This window comes from Talpa occidentalis, unplaced genomic scaffold (assembly GCF_014898055.3).
Source record: "Talpa occidentalis isolate TD23 unplaced genomic scaffold, MPIMG_talOcc4v2.1 talOcc4.6, whole genome shotgun sequence".
Lineage (NCBI taxonomy): Eukaryota > Metazoa > Chordata > Mammalia > Eulipotyphla > Talpidae > Talpa > Talpa occidentalis.
The window spans coordinates 9,397,776-9,422,113 of NW_023604972.1; the positions used below are offsets into that span (position 1 = coordinate 9,397,776).

At 38.5% G+C, this 24,338-nt stretch overlaps 1 protein-coding gene across 2 annotated transcripts in view; it reads left to right on the forward strand.

Moving 5' to 3' along the window:
* The window catches only part of SLIT2 (slit guidance ligand 2), a 305,490-nt gene that overhangs the window by 16,083 nt on the left and 265,069 nt on the right, over window positions 1-24,338 (forward strand). For both annotated transcript variants that reach the window (XM_037530425.2, XM_037530427.2), the window contains exon 4: window positions 545-616. In XM_037530425.2, the coding sequence (XP_037386322.2) occupies window positions 545-616 (72 nt within the window). The remainder of the gene's footprint in view (window positions 1-544; window positions 617-24,338) is intronic.

A 24,338-nucleotide genomic window follows, 5' to 3' on the forward strand; every position in this document is an offset into this window, starting at 1 on the left:
ATTCAGTTGTGGCTTAAACTTTGCTGGTTTTCTTCTGACTTTGCCTATGGAAACAAACTACACCAATACCGCTTGCATGGATTTCCCTGAAACTAAATGAAAAACCAATGGAATTGAAATTATCATCTCCCCACAAAGACTTGGCTGAAAATGTAGGTCCTGTGGGACAGTGTCTAAATTATATTAGGGCGCCAGTCACTGTGGAGTTTCTACTGTTTCCCTAACTCACCTCACGTAGACACCAGAGTCTGACTCAAGAAATCTTGTTTCATTGTGTATATTCTGGTTGAATGATGTTGCATGGGATGTGATTTTAGAGTTTAGGCCGCAGTAATCATCCTCTGAGTAAGCATAATGGAAAATTGCTTTAAGGAGTCATGTAACAAAAGGTGTAACCGACTTTTGATTTGCAATGCTTGAATTCTCTTGAATGTCTTTTCATTCTTTCCTGCAATACAGGGTGAGGCATGACACTACTACATCACAATCTGACTGCCGGGTATTTTCTAGGTAACATACACTTTGTTTTTGTTTTTCTCAAAAGGCGTTTAAACAGAAATCACCTTCAGCTGTTTCCTGAATTGCTGTTTCTTGGGACTGCGAAGCTATACAGACTGTAAGTAGACAAAACGGTTATTGTTGCTTTGTGTTTTATTGCATGTATTTTGGATCTGTTTCCCTGTGCTTTCTTGGAGTCGCTTCCCCAATAGTTTAATGGATTAAAAGTATGCCCTTTTTTTGGTATGGAAATTTCTAATTGGTTTTCCAGTGGTTCCGATTGTTTTATTTGGTTAGCATTTACTGATTGATGTGTTATTGTAATTGTGTAATATTCTTTTTTGGTGACTCGCCGATGAGAGATGTGCCTTACTTCTTTTGGGAAACTTTTGATTAAGCTCCGAAGGGGAAGCTTGTGCTGCTTCCTCTCCAGAGGAAATTGGCAGTGTTTTCTTGTAAAGTTTGGAGTTCTTAATGTCAGCTTTTTGATATTGTTTCTGAACTCAAGTAGTTTACTGGTCTGGAAATATTATAAGGTATTTTAAAAGGGTGTAAATTTCCTCTTAAATGTTCCTTTTAAAGCCAGAATTCCAAAATCTGCAATATGAATGACTGCAATTAGGCAAGGATTTCATATTGAAATGTGACAGGGATGACAATTGGGAATGCTCCTTCCTTTGGAAAGAACTTAATGTGGGTTTTAGGCAGAATCAATTTTCCCTCCCTGGTCAGCTTATTTACACACCTCAGGTGTACTAGTGAAGACACATTTCTGAAATCATTTAAAATTAGATTTGCAGCTATAGGAATGATCTTCTGCAGATGGAAAATAAGCTACAAAGAATTGGGAAAATCAACAGCAGTGATTTTTGATATTAATGGGTGCTGAGAAGAGACTGTGGCATAGGTAGAATAGATTGCTCACCACAGCTCCGGCCTGGATGCTGGGGAAGCCCCACATGGTCATGTTTGTAGGCAAGGTGAGCAGATTGCTTTTTCTTGAACTTGATTTTGTGGCAAAGGCTTCATAGCCTGCTAGATCAATATTGTTGTCAATTCCAGAAGTCGGAAGATATCATCCCATCCCCTGGGTCTCTGCTAGGTCCTTTTGATACCATAGCTCACAGTAGGGAGTTTTCCCAGTAGACTAGGGGGCTGTCAGCTGACACCAGGTCTTCTCTCCAGAGTGACTTTTCTGTTACTGTTCCTGCCCTTTCCCAAAGGCACCTAGCAGGATTTCTCCTCTTCCTTGTGTTCCCTATTCCCTGCCGGCTGATTGGCTCAATTGAAATTACTGTTTAAAAGTCAAATAAAGAAACCTCAAGTTTGCCTTTTTAACAAGAATTTTCTGGGGACTATTTTTACCAAGGAAATAATATTTACACTGTTAGAAAGATTATAGGTATTTATATAATTTGAGACTTAAGTATGTGAGCATAGTTTCTGAGGATGGTCGTAGAGATTTTTTTTTTAATAGTATTCTACTTACTGCTTTAATTTTTGATGATTGAGGGTGTGTTGTAGAATTAAATTTAATGCTAATATACAATAAGTACTATTTAAACTACTACTTATATTAATTGTTTACACATATAAAAACAGTCCCCATTTTCTAGGAAATTGTGTTTTCCTTGTAGCTGTGAAGATATAGGATAAACAGAATGACTGCAATCTAGAATTAAAATTATGAAGCTGAAGGGGGGTGTGCAGGAAGTAACTTTAAATCTCTCTTGAGAATATTTGATTCTTAGTCTAGAAGTATTTGAATTTTTTTTTAAGATTTATTTATTTATGCATACAAGAACTGGGGTACAGGCCAGAGGTGTGGAGGGTGAGAGGATTCACCAGAGACAGAGTGGGGAACAGAATAGGCAGATTGACTGACGTGACGTATACTACTGAGGGGAGCAGCAGGCGAGTCAGGAGAGGTCTGCTGCGCCATGTGGGTAGCTCCCTGGGCAGGGATTGAACTTGTGCTGCAGAGGCTGCAGATTGCTTCATAGGTTGCGTCCTAACCCCTTGTGCCACCAGGGAGGCCCTGTTTGAATTTTTTAGGAGGCCTCAGGTGGTGGTATCCAGTACAGATTATATTCTTTTTCACATTTTGTCCTCTTTGAAACTATCACACAGTGGACCATGAGAATTTTTTTCTTATGCTTTGTTATGATTTTAAAACTTTATGAAGCTGCTGTATGAAAGAAAGAGACTTGAAAACTTTAAGAAGTGAATCAAACGAACAGATCCCATAAAAATATAAGGTAGCCTTTGCTAGTGAATTAAAAGCATATTAAAAACTGGGCAACAAGTAGCTAGAAAATGTGTTCAGAGCTCTGATGTGTCTGGTTGGCTCAGAGGGTCCTTTGGGGGTGTGTGATGGGAGATAAAGTTTTGTTTCTTAGATAAGACTAGTTGCAAGAGGAAATTGAATGGTATCAAAATCCTGAAATGAGTGAGATCTTAGTGACTTGATGTTTAATATTGATTGGAAACAGAGAAACACAGAGGTGTAGATTTCATCATTTTTTGTTGAGATGCTGTCGGCTGACTCTAATGAGATTTTAGCAATGATTAGTGATGACTGTTCTCTTCAGAGGATAAGTTATAAGTGACCTGTCACAACTTTTTGATGATGGTGATTGCTAATGAATCAACATCCTTGCTGAAGAGCCTTTACTAAATAAAGGAAAAAAAGTTTGTGAAGCTGACTGCTCATCTGCTGTAATTTCCACCAGAAGGACACAAGTTCAGATTTTCTTTCTAGGGTACAGGTGCCTTGTCGTTCTCTTGAAACAAATGTTCTCACAGATGGAAAATGTGCACAAATCTACATGTGAGAATGATTTCATTTAAAAATGAAACTTTTGCAGGAAGAATGAGTGAAAGAATAAAGATATGGGACTTTTGATAAATAGCAAGAAAAGTATGTTGGGACAGGGAGAATCTTGGTTTGTTGCATGGGCAATGTAAGCTGGCCCACTGAGTAGGGTGGCACAGCCATGCAGCTCTAGAATTTAAGAAAGAAACAAATCTAGAATTTATTTTCTCTATCAATTGTTTCATAATGCTAACTTCTATCTCTTATTTCATTTTTAAGTTTATTGTGCCTTTCACTCTTCCTTAATGCTTTTTTCCCCTGTTGCATCAAACAGCGACAAAGTTAACTTGTTAAATACATAATTCATACACTGATGTTTCATTTTTATCATTTTTTTGCTTTGGTTAGAGCTAGTTTCATGTACTGAACTTGATGCAGCTCTTCATTGTACTTTTATCATGAAAAGTCACCATTTGGCTCTTAACTGAAAATGAGATGCCAGGTGAAGAAGCACATGTTTTTTTGGGGGGGACCCTAAATGCAATATAAAAGAAAAGAGGGTACACTGTATATGAATTATGATCCGACACGGTTGGTTGCTGCTAGCGGCCAAATATGCTTTTCCTTTGCTGTCTGCTCCAATTTCTCTGTGGACGGATTGGGAGAGCACTGCATGTTCAGGTCAAGATGTTTGCTCAGAAATAGTAGTACAGTTGCAGCTGTGTTTGTTGGAGCAGGAGACTAGTTTAAATAGCATTACCATTTATCCAGTCCATTAACAGAACTCTGTAAAATAATACCAACTCTGCATCAACTACAGGACAGTGTAATAAAATTACAAGCAGTTGTTGACAGATGGAAAGTGTAAGTAAAGGGAAAGCAAAGCAAAGGGCGAGGGGTTGGAGGTTAAGAGACAGCCCATAGTTTTCTTAACTTAAGTAGAAACTCCATCCTTTCCTTTCTCCTACTCCAAAACTGAGGTTTTATTTTTATTGTCAATTTCAAAGTGGAGAAAGTGATTTTTCAGAGCAATCAAGAGCTGGTTAACTGACAGCTTTCAGTGATGTGTGAGATGGTCTATTATGATTGATGGAAATTGATGCATAGCAGTTATGTGTCTGGGTAGCATATGTTAATCTTTCTGATAAATGTAACCTTAAAGGTGAGTCACTAGTGATTCTCACTTTTCAACTTGACTTTGCAACTACTAATCTGGGCTTATTCAAGAGGGATTTCAATGGTAGTGCTGTGGTAGAACATTTGGTTATAAATATTTGTTTTGTGGTTTTCAGTTTATTTCTTTGAGTATTATTATATTTACTCAGGTTTCTAACATAAGCTAATGTATCCAGAGCACATGCAAAAGCTTATTTTTCACTTGTATCTATTGAGGCAAAGCAATGCTAACCATCAAAAATAAATACATAGGCTCCAGTGATTAATTTTCTTTCTTAAATAAAAAGTTTTTCTTTCTGGTTCACACTGGGCTTTGGAGCCATAAATTCTCTAGCATTATAAATAGTATTTTTAAAGCCAAGGACTCTCTTTGTGGTGCAGTGACTAATGACCTGAGGCAATTAGATTTTGACCACTTAATTTGCTTGGTCAGGTCCAAATTCATTTGCTGTCAGATAGCATCTCAGATTCTCAAAATTGTTTTGATGATAATAATTGAGACTTTTGTAGAGGGGAACTTAATTTTTTGTTCATTAGGGGAAAATTAATTTTCTAACTATAATATGCAATTAAGCAGAGTTTATTTCCCTTTCAATCACTCCCATCGAAGGGACCTTATTTTTTTTAATAGTTATGAGTTACATATGCGCATATTACAGAGGTTTCTATGATTCAGAAAAATAATAAAAGAGCAAGTAGGAATCCACTATCTTAACCAGATAGAACCATTAGTATCCTTACTGTCAATTATTATTACCTTAGTTTCCTTTCTCTGTGTTTATGCATATAAATATTGGTGCACATGTATTACAAAAACATTTTTTTAATACCCCCAGGGTCTAATATAAGGCTTGACCTTTAGAAGCTCTCAGTAAGTGTTTGATGTATTGAGTTAAATCTCTGTCGGGTTCAGGGTGTGTAACTTGAATGAGAAGAGAGTAGCACTGGAAGGCATATGAATAATGAAGAGCCAAATTAAATTTAAAGGATAACTTGGCTAATTAAATGTTTAGTCCCTTTAGATTTTCTCAGCACAGAAGGGTTTTGGTAGACACAGCAAAATAAAAAAAAGTGCTCCGTTTTTCACCTAAGAAAATTTGCCTTCCTTGAACAGAATACTATGCTTATTTAAAATGGATACCCCTGTTCTCTGATGTCGGTTTAGTTGCAGGATTTTCGTATTCAAGGATGAAAGCAGAACACCACAGTGGAGCCTAGGTAGAAATTCCTCTTGAATTAATTTCTGCCAGCTCTGATTAAAGTGTGCGCTCCTAGAGGTGTCAGGTGCCATAGTTTCCTGCTTCATTTTACTCTTGGCCCCTTTGGCCCCTGCCACAATAAATCCCACAGCAGTGGCGCAGGAATTGCAGGTTACAGTTGCTACGGTTACCGTTGTCCAGCCAGACTGACATCATTACTCATCAGCCAGTGGCCCTGATGGCTACCACTGATCTCCAAGGCTGGGAAGAGCCTCAAGTGTGGAGGATGAAAGCCCTTCAGAGGCGTTGTGTCAGCGTGATGGTTTGGTGAAGGCTGCACTATCTTATACTCTTAATACTGATACTTCCCTACTGGCACCGGGCTTTTTAACTTTGCAAAAAAAGGACCAATGAAAGATCAAACTTAGAAACACATGAACATTCAGTGGTCCCAACACTGAGTACTTTATTACTTGTGAAGTCACTTGTTCCTTCCTTAATACCATTGGATCACTGGGTCCCAGGGACTCAGCTCTTGCCACGTAGAGCATGGAGATATTGTGCAGTTTTCAATTAAAGACATTCTTATTACTTAATGTAAGGTTCATTTTTAAATCAGTAAACACAGACTTGTAATAGGGGTATCAGATCCAGCAGAATATTCATTACCACATGTATGGGAAAGAAGAAGACAAGTTAATGGGTAGGATCTACTTTTGGTTTTATTTTGAAATCAACATGTAATTCTATGATTAATAGTTATAAAGCCAGTGAAGATTAAGATTGCATTTGAGATTTTGCCAGGCCTTGTGTTGATGGTTTTTACTTCAAATAGAGCAGAAGACATTATATTGGAGAAAGCCAGAGATTGGCAGATTTCAGCTGTGGCCAACCTGCAGATTAGATAGACTGTGTGAGTGCAAAGTCCGCAGTCTACTTGGTGACATAGGAAAGTCAAGTGCAAGGAAGTCTTTACCATTCAAGTGTGCTTGCTTCAATGGCCACTTTCCCAAATGGAAACATATCTATCTCTGCCAGTCAGTACTCATGCTGTGGAGCTTGGATTTGGAGAATATTATGAGAGATATTGGGGAGAAAAACTGGATTCTAAGGGACCTCGCACAGTATATGATATTTGTGGACCTCAGCCACTGCTAATAAGCCAATCAATGAGTGTTCATCAAGGGTGACTCTGTTCTCTGAAACACGACTTTAAGTCTATAGGTTTCGTGTCAGAAAGATATAATTGAATATAAATCATCAAGGAATATTTTAAACTTCATAAATTATAAAATTGCCACTGCAATTTCAAGATTATATAATTTGGTGATAGATGTTTACGTAAATATTATTTCTAGAAATAACTGTCTATAGGGTGTTAGTTATATTGAACTATTTTTAATATATTTACATTTTTTAAGACATTGAAATCAGTGATCTTATAAGAGAGGTGGCATGAAATGCTGGTGGCGCTCCTCTCTTTGGAAATCAGTTGAGTCTCTGGAGTCCAGTTTCTTTATCTGTTAAATGGAAATGAGTATAATATTTATCTCCCAAGTGTATTTCAAAACATAATTCAGACTCTGTTCCAAAGAGCATCTTAAACTTTCCATGTAGGAAAGAAACTACATTTGTATTATTATTGTCCTCTCATTGCAAAGGAAAATGACAAGTCACACAGCTATCTTTGCTTGTTGCCACTGTTGTCAGCAACTGTCCTTGGTTCTGTCACCCCCTGTTGCATCATTCTCAGTATGATAACAGGTGCGTAAGCTTAGCCACATTCATTCTTTTGCCACAACAAACTGATAAAACTGTACCTCTGTACCATTTTATTCCTCCTTGCTTAGCTGCAGAAGACACCGTATAGCCAGAATGCCCTTACTGAGATCTCTTCACCCTTTTTCAGTGATGATTCATACAGTTTTAAAATTTCTATAGAAAATGAATTAGAGGTGGAAGGAAAGAGATGATGACTCAGGAATATTTATGTCAGCCCTCATGTTTACATTGTTGCTTTAATACCGTGATGTCCTAAATGACAACATGAAGGGAAAATAAGCATTAGGTAAAAATTGCTGAGTAAGCCCCTCAAATGGTGGGTAACTATTCTGCGGGTTTTCCAGAAGACTCACTAAGTTGCTAAAGAACATTTTTATGACCAATTACAGTTTCAGTTTTTAAAAAAATATAAGATAACTATGCCCTTGTTCTTATAACATACAAATATGATTTAATCTGTCATTGTAAATAACCTGCATATGTGCCTTTAAGTGCATTTTTAGAGAAAATATTGTGTTAAAATGCAGTGTGAATTATAAACAATTTAACACTTTGGATTTAAACAGTAGTTGATAATGGAATAAGTTTGAGGCAGAAGTTACTTTGTTTTAATCATCAGGCCAATAGCTCCTATAAGTACATTGGCATGAATGACTGTGGTGCGTGTTTGTCCCTTCACTGCCTGTTGCCCATAACAAAATTAGTTGCTATCATTGAATTCTTTACATAGAGTATTACCCATAAGATATTTGATCAATGGTGATATAATACACTTTGGGCAGATGTGCCAAAAGAACCTACATTCTAGAGAAGGAAGTTATGAAAAATGAAATGGTCTGTTGGTGATAGTCCCGACCCCCCCGAGTTCTAGGGCACAACATTTCTGCACAAAATGTTATTAAGAGAACATGTGTGCCCCTTGAAGTGTCCACCAAATGAATGTGTACAGCTAAATATGGCAACCTTATTTAAGTGTTTAAAAAAAAAAACTTAAAGAAAAGTGAAATAAGTAAGTCTGGAAGCAGAATGGGAAAAGATAGCTTTGCTCGTCACGATAGGTTTCTGCTACTCGTGAAAGATTAAAGCTTGAAGTATGTGAATAGCTGAGAACAGCACAGAAAAAGGTTGATTGCTTCCCCTCCAACAGTTCCAATTGATTGAAAAAAGCCTAATTTAAAGTTCTGTTTGTTCTATGTCTTAAACCATCAGAATTCTCTTTTAGGGCCCGAGGAATGCTCTGGAAGAAAAAGAATCCGAGGATAAAAAGTCATTGCAAGCCAACAATTGTTCCTAATCCTCACAAAATGCTGGAGAAATTAAATTTATTCTTTATTGCTCAAAGTGTTACCTAGGTCACTGGGCGATGGGAAAATTGGACTGGAAGTCGAGTAGGCGCGAGCTTTGTTTGTGTCTAGATGCTTAACCTTAGACACGACAAGGCATCTCAGAGTGTTGTGGGAACTTGGTTCAGAGCGTTAACACCCAGACTTTTATTACCCGGATTTATAATAGGCTGTGCTGTCAGGAGATGAAAATGTTGTGTTTACATTTCAGTGTTAAATGATCATTTAATTAACACCTAAGGAAAAAAAAAAAAAACTTGTGAAATTCTTAGCTGCCTTTATTGTTGGTTTCCTGGGAGGTTTTAATATCCAAGTTTCATTGAGATTTCTTTTTGTAAGTAGACACACACAAGACATTATAAACTTTTTAAGGAAGACAAACAGTTTAACCTTGACCCTTTTTTTCCCTAAAATATTAATGTGAATTACGCTTTAAAACATGTTCAGTTTAAAAGGTTTTTTAGACTACTATATGAAAAATATGTCTTAATCAAACACTTTATTTTTGGGTAAACAGTGGATATTATCTAACTGACATACTAAATTTTCTGCTGTGAAACACTTGAAATGGCTTGTTTTTCCAAAGTGCACTATTTTTTATTCATACTGAAACAAAAAAAAGTTACCCCCTTTTTAAAGTTTAAATTCAAATGCCTCAGGATAAAACCTGCTTTCTGTATTATGTATGGGAAAACAGGATTGAATGTTATTAAAATCTCTTAATAGACAACCCTGCTTTGAACTAAGAATTATATTCTCATTCACAAAATGCTGCTGCCCTTTCTGTGGGCACTTTGTATGCTGCTATATTCTTTCCTTACTTCTATCAAGTTTCAGCTTTTCTCCAGAATTTCCTTGTTTGCTTAAAACCTGGAGTGATCTTTTTCTTCTGAAAGCTGCTTCTCCAGCCACACTCTAGTAATATCAGAAATCCACAGCAGAAATATTGCAATGTTTGTCTCCTTTACGTAATAGTGCTTGGAAGTTAAAAGTAGAAAAGAGAAAGAGTCGAGGGACAGATGGGTTTGTTTAACATATGGATAGCCTGCATATTCTTCATCATACAGCTAGCTACATGCCAACCACAATTCCAGGTCCTCCAGGGTGTGCGTGTGCACGTGTGTGTATTTGTGTGTGTGTGGTGAGGATACTGAGAGAGAAACATAAAAACTCTGAGTTTCAAAATACTTGAAGAATAAATGTTTAGAAAAATGATAGAAAATGTCATATAACAGATAATTGTGTGACTTTTACCTACAAAAGCCACTGATCTGCTCTTAGGCTGATAAAGTCAGTGTTAAGATATTATATGTTATTTGGGATCTCTGACTAGAAACTGAAAAGAAAGATTACGGGAGTTATTTTAGATAAGGTCTCCAGGATTGCCTCTTAAAAAAACAGAAATAACTGTTTGAAATACAAACTATGTAGTGGATAGTTCATCTATTGAAACCATCACAGATAATGCATTTGGGAGGCAGGATATTTAGAAATCCTGGGCATTCTACCCTGCAGTGATTAGGTTAGTGAAAACTACCCTTTTGTGTAAAATTCTTTTGCCTGACTTTTAAAATGCACGGTAATCTACTTGGATATTACCTCTTTAGCGGTTCTCATTGCTGTCACAGCATATATGCTATATGCCAAGCAAGCAGATTTTCCTGCTACTGCCTGGAAATTCCCAGTATATTCTAGACTCCTTTTCTGTCTCCAGCTTATAGTAGCATCACTTATCTTCATATTAACCTCACCTCCTCTATCAAAACGTCCTCAACTGCTTCACTTGCCTCTTAAATGATCATTCATTATAATGTAGTTGTTATGAGTACAGACTGCTGACTCAGACCGCCTGGGTAACCTTGGGAATGCCGCTGAATGATCTTGCCTGCTGCCTCAGTTCCCCTTATGAGAGGAAGATGGTAGAATTTACCTCTTGGAGATGTTGTGTGGGATGCATTATTCACTAATGAACAAGGCTTACTATGATGTCTGACATAGTAAGTGCTATTTATTTAACTTTATCTTATTTTCTGCTACTTGTATTATCTGTCTCATTGAATGTGCTGTGACATATTCTGTGATCATAACATGTATGCTAATAAATTCTTTCTGACTAAATGTTTGATGGAAATTAAGCTTGAAAGAGACTAAATATAGCTTGAATTTGGAAGAAGTACATGGTGGCGAGGAAATAACACGGGGGGAGAAGTCAAGGGGCATATTAGTTAAGTCCCTAGCTCTTTTTGAGGGTCAGTTTCATTGTCTATAAAAGTATATCCTGGATCAGTTAAAGAGACCACATTCCTTGTGGTCACCATCACATCACCAGAATAGCACAACGTCATCGGGGGTGGATGCTGCAGCGAATTTGAGGGGAGCGGAGGAGGTAGAAAGATATCAAAGGTTTGCTTTAACTCCTTTTCAAAAATTAATGGAGAACTTGTCCCAGGACTTACAAGAATTTTAATGATGGAATTATTCATGACAATAAACCAGGAATTAGGTAATTAGGTTGCGGATGAGTGATTTTGAGATTGTTCTCTGTCCTATTAGCAATTTAAAAAATAAAGGCAGTTTCTTTACTGGATAAATATAGCCTGCTTACATTTTGCATGGCTTTGCTATTACATGTAAATTGTTTGAACACTTAGGTTGGAAAAATATAAACGATTAAAGGAGATTTGATAGTTACGCATTATTAAGTGGTTATCCTGATACTTGATAAGCCCTCAATATGAGGTAAGTGTTTCAATAACCACCCGCCTTGCAAACATCGCTAATGGGCCTATGAAGAAGTGAATTCAAAATCAAACAAGGCAGGTCCGGGGAGAATAATGAAGTTGGTTGCTGCAGGTTTTAGGTTCATATCTCTTACCACTTTTGATTGTAACAGGTTTGCGAGCAGGGAACCATTATTTTTTTAAATTCTCCCTAGTCAATGCATTGTGTACCCTGCACAAATTTATTTTCCTGACCTTTTGAGGAGAATAGAATGTATAGAACCTGAATACCCTGAAGGCAAGTTAGATCTGGAGACTGTTTTTAAAAGGCAAGTACACTCTGAGTTGGTGTGATTTTCTTTCCCTCTCTTTAAGGGGAATGAATTCCACACCTAATGAATAGTTTCAAGGAAAGTTGTTAATCAGGTACTCCAAGTGACCACCCTGGATTCTTCTTTTATTACACAGGAACGTGATGGAATGAGAAAGCGACATAGTTACATTTGATAAAAGGAAATACCTTTTCCCTTTCCCCACCCACCATGTAATCCTCAGGAATTTAGTTGACTCAGGAAATTACTGCAGCAAATAGTGTTGAAAAGTGAAGTTGTATGAACAAGAAGAACACTTACAGCTACAATAATTGCATTAAAATTCACAAAGTATATCAGTCATCATATTTCAAGACAGGAGTTTTCACCTAAGGGGTTCTAGAAATAATTTTTCTTTAGTTCTTGTCAATCTTAGTGAAGTATTGTTTAATAGGCGGTACCAATCTTATTAGCATTATTTTTCATTCTATTCTGAGTTATCACAGCTCATTCTGTTGACCCAAATGGATATTAGATCAAAATCAGCTGAAGAACTTTAAATATGACAGGGGCTTTAAAAAGAACTATAAATATGACTGAAAATTTTTAAAATAGGCAAGTTATTCTTCCATTTCTTTGCATTCAGAAACCATATGCTAACGTAAAGAGAGAAGAGTGAATTTAAAACAACATTTGAGTCCAGATATTGCTTGATTTTCTCAAGTATATGATCTGATTGAAAAACACTATTAAAAGTGTAGATTAACATGTTTTAATAGTAAGCTAGTTATTTCCAAATTTTATGTTCCCATTATCAATGTGATGGCTATTCTAAGGGACTCACTTTTGTTATATTTTTATAGGATGATTCGGGTTTAGATTTTTTTTTAAGTGAAGCTCTTCTCCCTAGTTCTCAAGCATGTTTTTTTTTTTTCAGTGCCTTGCATTTATTGCTATGCTAATTATTTTCTAAGTATGTTTCAAAGCAGTGATTTCTAAAGTGCTCTCTCTAGTGATCCAAGAAGAAAGTATTTTGAGGTCAGATGTGTTGGGAAGTAATGAAAGTCACATCCTCTTTGGTGACTGCAGTGTACACTATTGTGCTAGTACCCAAGGCATCACACCATAAAGACATCTGTTGAACTTTCAAAAATTTGTTTCCCCCCAGTTTTTGACTATATAGACCCCCTCTCATTCTTGACTTTCCCCACTTAACACCAATTAATTCAAATAGCATCCACAGCCATTCCATAGAATACTTTTCATTAATTCTAATTGAGTTTTTGTACCAATGTGGTCAGATAAACACTGTTTTGTACTGCATTGGCTTGATAAATCTGTTCTTTTCTGCCCGCCTTTGAAGATGAACTTGGCATTCTTTTGTTACTTCCCAGTGATCGCTGCCACTGATGTTCCAATAACTTCATCTTAAAGAAGATACTGAGGCAGAGAGTTGCACTAACAGGCTCCTAGTGACAGATTTAGCAAGCGGGACGGGCCCTCTTCTCATTTCACTGATTCATTTTTCTCTTTAGCCTCCATCATCATTTATCATCCTGAATATTTTACTTTCCTGGTTGCCTGTCTCTCCCAATTAAAATGCAAGTTTCATGAAGGCAGAGTGTGCATGTAAAACCGGTTGAAATAATGGTCACGGACTTGGCAACAGACTGCCAGATTTGGAATCTCTGCCAGTAAAAAATCCTTTGTCATTGTTTTGTGGGACTGGAAGAGTTACCCCCGCCAACCTGCAGCTAGAATGAAAACTCCAACTTTGCAACTTTGCCACTATTTGTTCTTTTCTGCTTTCTGCATGTTTCATGAGCTAGTCATTTGGGGCCGCTGTCTTCTCAGTCCAGCTTCTGGGATCCTGATCTACCTCCCTTTGCTCTTATTTTACTTCCTCTCAGCAAAGGCTGCTGCCATTCAGAGGGCCCCACCTCCGTACCTGGCACCCTACCTCCTAGGGTCCCTGTGTAGCAAACCATGACACCTTCCAAAGTGCAGGTGTTTTTCACTTTGTAACATGGTTCACCTGTACCCTTCTCACCTAGAGAATCAAAAGAAACAAATTTTAATTAAACCCAGTGTATTATAGAAATGATCTACTTTCGCTATTGTGATTGTTAGGTTGCTAACAAAAGCCTCTCCCTGGTTCTGCACCCCTTGAGGGCTAGGGCAGTCGGGTGTCAGTTCTTCAAGGAGCAGTCACCTGTAGGGGTCGCTCATAGTCACAGGCTGGAGCATTCCAAGCAGTGAACACACAGGCACAGGTGCCCCGTCCTTGACAGAGGAGTTTTATTGTCTTTGAATTTCTTCCTCCTTGATGGTGGTTACATTTAAAGTGAGTGGCAATCAGTCCATTGTTCAATCAATGTGTCTTATAACAATAGCTACACTTGGACATAGGTGACCTGTACCAATTTCCTCACTGTGATGATGTCTGTTGTATCTACAATAACCTGAAGACTTATCTACCAAGCTTTTGTATCTTCAGTTCTTTCCTAATATTTTACATGTGTGTGTGTGTGATTTTGTTTACTATGCAAATAAAGCTCTGTGGTTATCAAATTACTATAGATTTGAAATCCCTAAAATGATAGGAAGCAACTGAGGCCATGGTCTCATCTCATTTTATGTCTTTGCCAGGGGTGGTGAAGGCGCAGCTGACCTCACTCAGTGTGCTTCCACCAGTCTCTGCCTTTCTGGAGCTTGTACTTCTGACATTTTTATTAGGCTTTTGTGTTTGGCCACTGTATTAAATCCAGTGATTTATTCCTTTGCACTTAAATTGTCTTCCCTGTCCAAGAGGTGAAGAAGAACTCAGCACCTGTACATAAAAGGCCATTATCTTAGCAAATCCAGCCCTGCAGAGACAGTGGATCATGACAGCTGAGCCGGGAGGCTGGGAACTAGGAACTGGATCATGGAGAACAAGAAAGTGGAGGGTGTCCACGCTGAGGCCAGTGGCACAGGGGGGTGAGTCCCTCAGCTGCAGCAAAGGTTAGCAACCCTGTGCTGATCCTCGCCTGACAGTCCATTTAGCAGACAGGCTGAAGCTGAGATTCAGGGCGCGTGTCTGCCTCTCATCTTGATTTAGTTGTAGCTCATAGAAACTACTCAAGAGACCACACTACCCTTTGTTGTTTTTCTTGCCCCAAATCAAAGCCCTTTTTTGAATCGGATAAGCACACTGACATTTCATGTGTATCGCTGCAGGCAAGCTGTAGAACAAATATGTGGAAACTTGGGTGCTTTACTCTAATTCAGCCTTCATTCCAGGACAAGAAATAGGTTCTGATCCGAGGAAGAGGTGGTGATGAGGATGGAAGTTTGAAGTCAGCTGTGTAACTCCCAGAGTGCGTGGTCCTGGAGCTCTTTCAGGTGCTCAGCACATTAAGATTACTCACTTCAACAACAGGAAAGAGAACCAAATTACAGCTGAGAAAACAGACCCAAAACGATGATGTGGTGGCTGGCATTTGAATACACTGGAGTGTTCTTCATCACATAACTGGATTGGGGATAAGAGTTTCTTTTAATTAGGTAAAAATACCAGAAAGGTATAATCCTGTCATCTACTTTAAATCCTTATCTTGCAGCATAGGTGCTTCTAGGGAACTTGTCACTTCGTCCTCACCCAGCCCTGTCACTAATACAAAAGGGAAATTTATGTCACTTTGACTTAGTGCCTCTCCCTTGTCACCACTGTCAAGTCTTATTCTACCTCCAGGAAACCACATCCAGTCAACTCTTCCTTTTCCTTTCTTCAGCTGACTTCCTACCTACGCGTCTCTGCTCCAGGATTCTCCGTCCTCACCATCCTTTCTGCCCAATGGCCAAAGATATCTCCTCAAAGCGCAGCAAGGATCGCATCCTTTCCCTAGTCCAAACTCATTTTGTACGATAGCACAGTGGTTTTAGATTTAGTGAAGCATTTCCCCATATCTTACATACAAAGAAGTCTAATAAATATATATCACTGCTTCACTTTTACAGATGAAATAACTGTGGCCCTCAGTGGCTGGCTGAGTTAGAAGGCTTGTAAATAACAGAATTCTCTTCCTCCACACCTTTACCAATACCCATGAATGTGATCTTAATTCCTTTCTTGGCCTTGCAGTTCCCCCAGTGACTCTGAATTATTGTTCTTATTTCCTGCTTTTTTCCTCATTTTGTCATCTACTTGATGAGTCACCCAAGGAATGTAACTACTTGTGAGTCTCGTGACTTTGGCTTTGATATTCCCTCTGAATTCTTCACTAGGAACTTCTTTTCACAACCAAAAGATCTCTACCACGACGCCCTACTTGATTTCTCCCAGGAAAATGTGACCCCATTTTCTCAGTGCCCCCGGCAAGCCATGCTCTCCTTTTGGAGGACTGTGGTGGCAGGAAGGGACGGAGCAGGATCTCTGTGAACCTGTGCAGACGGGTAAAGGAGAGTCCTGGAGCCCTCGGTGGCTTTTTAGGATTTTTAATTTTTTTAATTTATACAAGAGCCAGGGTATAGGCCAGATGCACGGGAGGGTGAGAGGACCCACCAGAGACAGTGTGGGGAACCGAACAGGCAGACTGACGAAATACACTGCTGAGGGGAGCAGCGGACGAGACAGGAGAGGTCTGCTCGCCATGAGGGTTGCTCCAAGGCCGGTGGGGACCGAACCAGCAATGCAGAGGCTGCGGACAACCCCACAGTGCTGTGCTCGACCACCTGCGCCACCAGGGAGGCCCTTTTTAGGTTTTTATTGTCATTTTACCAGGTACATGGCAGGCAGGGGTGCCAGGGGTTGGGGGGTGGCGGTGGCCAGGAAGCTGGCAGGCCTCCCAACCCCCAGTGAATCTTCACTCTTCCTGGGCCCTCAGGCTTTCTCTCGTGGTCTCTGCTTCTCTGCTGGTTCTGTTCTCTCTTTCTCTCTTCTCTTCTGGTGACTCACTTCTGTGAGGCCGCCCTTATAAGCCCAGTCTCAGCCCAGGTGTACCAACTTACATATGCCCACCCCTACTCCAGGGGCCTGTCATGCATTCAGGACCACAGGGATCCATCATCAATCCTAATGGCAGGAGGGCAGAAAAGCCTGACAATCATTTACAAGTCCCCATGCACGAGGTTAGTCCAAATAGGGCCTCTTCCCTGCAGTGTTTCTTCATTCTCTTTCACTGGCCGATGGAATAACTTTCATCTGCCTTTTTGCCCACAGTATGCCTTATATCTCCAGAGACTATTATAGCAGGGATTATATTTTATTTATCACACTATCACCTTTGGTTCCAACCATTGTCAGTTTCCTTTGTTAACTAAATGAACCTAACTACTTCCTTTAGTTTTGTACATAATGATCACAGATGTGTTCTGTGAAGTTTTATTAATCTAAGCCTGCTTCTTTTTAATTTGTTTTATTAAATTATTTTTTATGAGGTGACATTGGTTTACCACACTGTATATGACTAAGGGTGTAGGCTCACACCTCTGTAAATATGTCAACACACCTCCTCCTTCACCACCAAAGGCTCATAACCCTCCATTATAGTCCTTTGGACCCCCCTCCTGCTCTGCTCCCCACACCCCCATCCACACTTCCTCTTTGATAGCCTGTTCTGCAGTCAGAATTCTAGGGTCTATGTGGATTTAGTGATTTATGTCCCTTTTTTAATATTCCGCATATGGATGATATCATCCAGTATTTGTCTTTCTCCTGCCTTGTTTCATAAGCCCGGTGCTTTGCAGCTCTGTCTTGCAGTCTTTCTTAGATCTCCTTAAGTTTTACATACAGGCTGTCTTCTATCATTCTGTTTCTGTTTCTCTTCTTGAATCCTAGCTTGTGATAGCAGGTTCTAAGTCTTCTTCATTTTCACACTTTCCAAAGCACCCACCAAAGGGCTGTCCATATTGTTGAGGCTTGATAAATGCTTATTCAATAGCTAGTATAATAAGAATTCTTCATTCTTTCCCTCCAAGTCAAATCTCTATTACTGGAACAGAAAACTGGCTTCTGAAAAACATGAAGGCTACTTCATGTAACACTGTATCTGAATGTGAGACAGTTCACATTTGAAAAAAACAGAGCATGTTTTGCCTGGATGGAGAAGTCTGCACAAAGTCCACTAAACAATCTTCTGCAGTTGTGTGTATCCTGTTTATCAGGGAAAAGTGTTATGTCATTCATTTTTGGAGTTTTTAAAAAGGTGGCACCCTGCCCTGTAAAGGAAGCTGGTTTTGTGGGCAGAAAGGATGAAGGTCAAGTTCTAGTGAAGTTCTAGTCTCAGCTGCATGTCAGTTGAGAAGCACCCTCCTGCCTTGGTTTCTTCACCTATTAAGTGAAGATAATATGCTACAAATTTTACAGTGTTGCTGTGAAGGCTGAGTTTGTGACATCAAATGGGCTTACCCTTAATAAATTGCCTCAACAATATGACTTGTATGTTGTTATTAGAAACACTGACATTTTTGTGACTTTGTATTCTACATGTACTTGAAAATTAAAACATTCCACTTGATTTTTTGAAATGCTGAGTGATGGCATCTATATTCCAGATAATCCTGATAATATTTCACGTCAGCCAGCTTATGTGGGGGCTTATGGAAGGGGACTCTGCAATTTTCAGGTATTGTTTTCTTAATTTGTCCAGAAGATATCAGATCTTTAAGTGTAGAATGGGTGGTTATGGCTAGTGCATTAGTAATAAGCTCTCAGTCACAAGTAACTATCACCTGTTAGAACAAGACTTCAAGAATAAGAAAAATGATTTTCTCACAGATCAAAAAGTTCAGAGGTAGGTTAAGCTATGGTTTCTAATTTCTTTTCCTTAATGACATCATCCTCAATGTCAGGTTGTCTTAAGGCTTTTACTCTTGGTCTCGCCATGTGGCATCAGTGCCAAGGAGGGCTCCTTACTTTCTGGCTCATATTCAGTGGAAGGGACGGGAGGAGGGAGATAGAAAAGCAGAAAGGGAGAAGAAAGACGGTATCTCCCTCCTCAATGGATTCTAAATCCTTTCCTTTGATTGAGCCAACTTGGTAAAGTGCATAACTTAAGAATAAGGTTTGTTCTTGTTCTTAACTCATTAAAGGTGGTTCTAAATGTGATCTGCTGATTGATTTAAACGAGTGACGCTCTCTCTCTGGACTTTTGAAGGGATGGATGACTGAATCCAATCAGATTCTTTTAGGAAAGAGGAAGTGGCACTAATTGGTGTCTGGAAGTAACCACTGCAGTAAAGAAATTGAGTTTTCATTCGATGTTCATGTTAGAATTTGGAAAAGTTGTTATTATAGCAAGTTTTACTTTATGTGCATAAAATGGAACCTTTTGAAATTGTTCATTTCTTTGTGCTTCACTTTCACATGGATAGAGACTAAAATCTCCCTTTCAGGATTTTGAGATGATTAAAAATGAAATCTGGGTAAGAAAAAATGCTTCTGTCATTGCTATTGTATTTGCTTGGTGAGAATTTCTTTATTTCATTTTTGTCTCATTTGGACTACAGCTTTTCATCTCCAGTTTTTTTTTTTACATTCTTTTTATTTATTTTTTGAAAGATTTATTTATTTATGCATACAAGAGCTGGGGTGCAGCCCAGAGATGCGGGGGGTGCGGAGAGGATTCACCAGAGACAGAGTGGGGCACAGAACAGGCACATTGACCAAAGTACACTGCTGAGGGGAGCAATGGGAGAGTCAGGAGAGGTCTGCTGCACCATGTGGGTAGCTCTCTCGCCAGCAGGGGATCAAACTCATGCTGCAGAGGCTGCGGATTGCTTCACAGTGCAGTGCTTAACCCCTTGTGCCACCAGGGAGGCCCCATTTTTTACATTCTTCATCCATACGGTGCTTTGTAGCCCTATTGAAGAAAAGACTTATCAATATGACATAGTTATTATTATTTATGCTTTTTCACAGATCTCTTTATCACTCTCCTCTAAAATGTTAAGTCAGGAGGATAGGAACCTATTTTCTACACTGCTGTATCTTCAGTCACCAGTACATCACACATGGTGGACTCATCAGTGCATGATCAATGTTTGCTGAAAGGGGCGGGGGGGGGGCGGTGGGAGAAGAGTGTGACCTGCAGAGGTTAAAGGACTCTTAGTTGGGCAGGTTGCACCTGTGATACAAACCCACCTTCCTAGTGGGTCTCTGTGACCTGCATACCCTTCTTCTCTCTCTTTGGCTTCATCCTGCTTTCCTCTTCTCCTCCCTGCTCTCTGTGCTGCGGAGGCACAAGCAGTTCCCAAGGCATGCCTTGTGTTTCACTGCCACAGGGCCTTTGCATCTGCAGAATCTTAAACCCATAGCTCTCCCCACGGAGCCTCCTGTTACCTCCTCCTGCTGGTCGTGTTTCATATCCCTGGTTTACTCGTGGGTTTTCATTCATTATTTTCCTAAAGTGTGACCAGCATCTGGCATATCCCAGGTGCTCAGTAAATATGAGTTGAACAGACACCATCAAACTTGGTCCCGTCAGCCAACTTTGACATTTTTTCTCCACTATCTTACACTTATGGTTTGCAGAAGAGAGGCTAGATTTTGCACTAGGCCCTTGTTTTTTCATGTCTTAATAATAATCTAAATGATAAAGTCTTCAGCCGTGGTTCCCCTGCCTTGAATGCATAGGCTATCCCCACCCATGTTAATGCAGCCGTCACTTGTCTGTCTTCTCCATCCAGAGGAGAAGTTGATTCCTATTTGGGTGAAACGATAATATATTTCCCCTGCTGAAAAGGACCTTAGTCGCTTGGGTGAAGTCAATGTCCCAAATAGGTTACATGACCCGCCCAGTTTATAGAGGAGGAGGCTTCACTGTGGGTCTTGGCTCAGCTCCCCATCGAAAGTCCCCCTAGCACTGCTGCTGCCTTGGCTGCCAGCACCAGCGACCCAGGTCCTATTTTTCCTTCTTGCTCTCCCCCCTTTTTTTTTCTTTTTACACCATTTTAAATACACTATTTGCATATGTTTTTATTTAAAATCACCTCCCTGAAATTCTTGGAACTACTTAAATGCTGCCGATGACACTTCCACCTCCTCTTCTGCCTTTTCTTACTCTCCTCCTCCTTATTTGTCTTTACAAAGTACCCACATTTAAAGGCATTTTTCTGGCTCTTTTTAACACTGGATAAATGTACAAAGAATTTAGCCTCCATTGTTGCGCATGTTTCATACATTAAGTTTATATTCTGAGGGTGCTGGAGTAAATGCTTAAGTACAAATGTCCTTCATAAGTTCTTCATTCTCATTTATGTTTTGTTTTGTTTTTTAATTCTGCAAATAGCTAATAGTTTTGATTCTAAGAAAAAAAGGAAAGGAAATTCATGTGTCGTTTGACACCTTTGCAAGAAACTTTGTGTGGATTTTTCATTTATACATGTGACGTTCTTTCTAGAAGAAGCAACTATATCCCTTAATTTATAGATGTCAACAGCTAAAAATTGACAAGCCTAGTGACTAAAATGTCAAGCCCTGATTGGAATTAATGTCTTCTCAGGTCTATAAAATAGGCCATCAGGTTTTGAGAAGTGACATCAAAATTTTGACATTGGCAGAGTTGACTTTTTCCCAGAGAAAAATGCTGAAGATATTCCAAGGTCTGAGTGGTCTGTCATAGGAGAACAGTTGTAGAAACTGATGTTTATAAGAAAGGCATAGCCTTCTAGCTGCTACTTAATCAGCATGTTCAACACAGCTCAGGTGTTATTGTTGCTGGGAAGATCTGAATGATATAAGGGCTCAGAAAGATCAACTTCTTCTGGCATTGGAAGTAACTGTTGGCCACAAAATGCCCTTGGGGAGAAGGGGCCCTGATATTCCACCCTGTTTTCCTGTCGGAAGATTGCACAGGGACTGTGTCTAAACTGCTGCTAACTTTAACTTTTCTGCCATTGAACTCCATTTAAAAATAAATGTGATACAAAATGACAGTATTGTGAAGCTATACTCCCCAAACTTATATGTATTGTCAACCAATAGCAAATCAATAATAAAAAAATCTGCCTCTCCACCTTTAAAAAAATGGCAATATATACCATAGATTAGCCAGAATTTGTCTAAAACAAGAATGATACAGGAATTCTCTACTCTAGAAAGCTCCCTCAGGCCCCTCTCTGGAACACTGTGCATGCTGTAATCTTAATTTGAAAACCTATGAGGTTACATAATGTCCAATTTCTATTCCAATGGAAAGATATTAATTTAACTTTCATGTAGAGCAAGATCAATTTATGCTATGGACTCTTGATTTGTACATGACTTTCGGGGGGAAATTTTCACTTATGTTTGTAGTTGGCTAGAAAATCCATCAGTATCTCAATAACCACTCAATCCAACTCTATTTATTTGTGCCATTTCAGTTCAGTCCTCACCCTTCCCCTCTTAAAAATGATTTGAGCTGCCTGAGAAGTCATTTAACTTTGTGAAGTGAAACAGAACTAAACAAAATCTTACATTATTTTCAAGAATTTAAAGGAGGTGTTTTCAGATATCCTTTCTGTGCACAGCACTTTCTTCTAAAAATCTTAAATCCATACTCAGTTGCTAAAATGTAATTTTAAGGAAATTTTAGAGCTTGATTTTTCTTCACAGATCACTTTCCAAAATAAAATATGAATGGAAAATAAGAAAGGACAGATAATTTTTAAAAAAGTGTTGCAGAGTTCTATGCTCAAATGACTGTGTTTTTTGATATAGTAGCTCCAGAGAAGACACCTTCACTATATTTATATGAGGGGCTCTGTCATACATGAAATCTATTTAATCCAGAGAAGTGCTTGAGTTACAGAAGTATGATCAGACACATTTCTTACCAATTGTTGCCCACTGACCATTTACATCCTATGTGGCATTAAACAAAGAAAATAAAATAAAAAAATAAACTAATGACTTGACCTGGAAACAAGTTAAAAAAATATAATTTTTCAGTGGCAGAAAAGTTACCATGGTGTTACTTTTCCTTTTGTGTCTGCTGGTGATTTAATTTAGAAGTTTTAGAAAAGTGTCTATTGCTGTGTTTAAAAATTCTAATTACAAGGGTTGGTAAAGAAGTTTGCAAGTACAAGGGCTATTTGTAGAGATCTGGGGAAACTGACAAGTGATTGACAGGTAAACAACCCCTCTGTGCCCTTATATTCCATTCTGCCATGCCAGACTATAGATACTATGTAAGCCTCAGGAAGCCACCTTCCAATTTTTATTAAATACTTGGCTTTGTGGATATGAACAATAGTGTGCATTAGTTGTGTAAATGCACTGCTTTCTTTGCACTGCCCCATCATCCTTAGTGTGAAGGAATATCTGTGAAATAAACAAATGAGAAATTCCCTTTAATATGTTTACCTAAATTTAAACTTTGAAAAAGGAAAGCAAAGTGCACTTTCATCAAATATATTGAAGCTATCTTAAAGTGAATGCGAGGGATGACATTTTCTAACTTGAACTTTTTCTGTTTATGACTTAGCAGTGTCAGTGTGAAATTGTCCTTTCTTCTGTGCTAATGCAAAGGTGACAGCTCAGCTTGGACACACAACATTATGTTTTATGTGACCAGATGCTATTGTAATTGTCCTTGAAAGTAGTTTAATGTTAATATATCTTGATGTTAAAGAGTGTCATTTTTTTTTTTTTCTTTTCTGGATCAAAACTTTTTTTCCTACTTATTTACAAATGTTTTCTTAAGTTCTGTGCATTTCTTACTGTACTTCATGGCCCTTGTTTTTAAAAAAATCTTTCATTACATGTTTTTATATAAATTATTTTGAAATAGTAATAAATGGATGTTTTTATAAATTTTGATTCTTTAAAAATTGTTCTCACATTTGCTCACAATGTATTCAAGAGTAAAGAATTTATCTGAAGTGAAACTGTGTTTTGCTGATTTCTAATGTTACGAAGAAGTTCTTCTGTTTATAACCTTTTTATAGTTCAAAAATGTTCTCATGATTGCATTGGAGATTGGAGGCACAATGTTCTTCTTAATTTTTTTTTCTTTCCAACTTCAACTCTAATGCTAAGAACTTGGATTTTTTTTTTTAAACGAGCTTTTTACCAGCAGATGACGATTCATTCTAGATAAAAAAAAAACAAGCACAGTAAAATCTGTGTTTGCTAACCAGCAAGATCTGGAAAAGCACATTTTTGAGATTCCCCAGGCAAAATCATCAAGCTAATAAATGTCAGTAGACTAACTGAAAAACGATAGGGTGACTATGGTGGAATTAGATTAAAGTTGCTAGAGATTTATCATGTATTCTTGTTACTAATTTTTAAAATCTCATAGGGTTTTTCTAAATAAAAATGATAAACCTGGGCAAATCATGACATTTTCATTCCTTTGTCACACCCTGGAGGAAAAGTAGGAGGTGAAAAAGGTCGACCTGAACTGACTTCAAGCTAACTGCAGTCTATATCCTGTCTTTACAGTACATGTCATAACAAAACACTTGATATCAGTATATTCCAAATGTTAGTGACTTAGAACTTGGAACATGTTTTCCCATAGAAACAA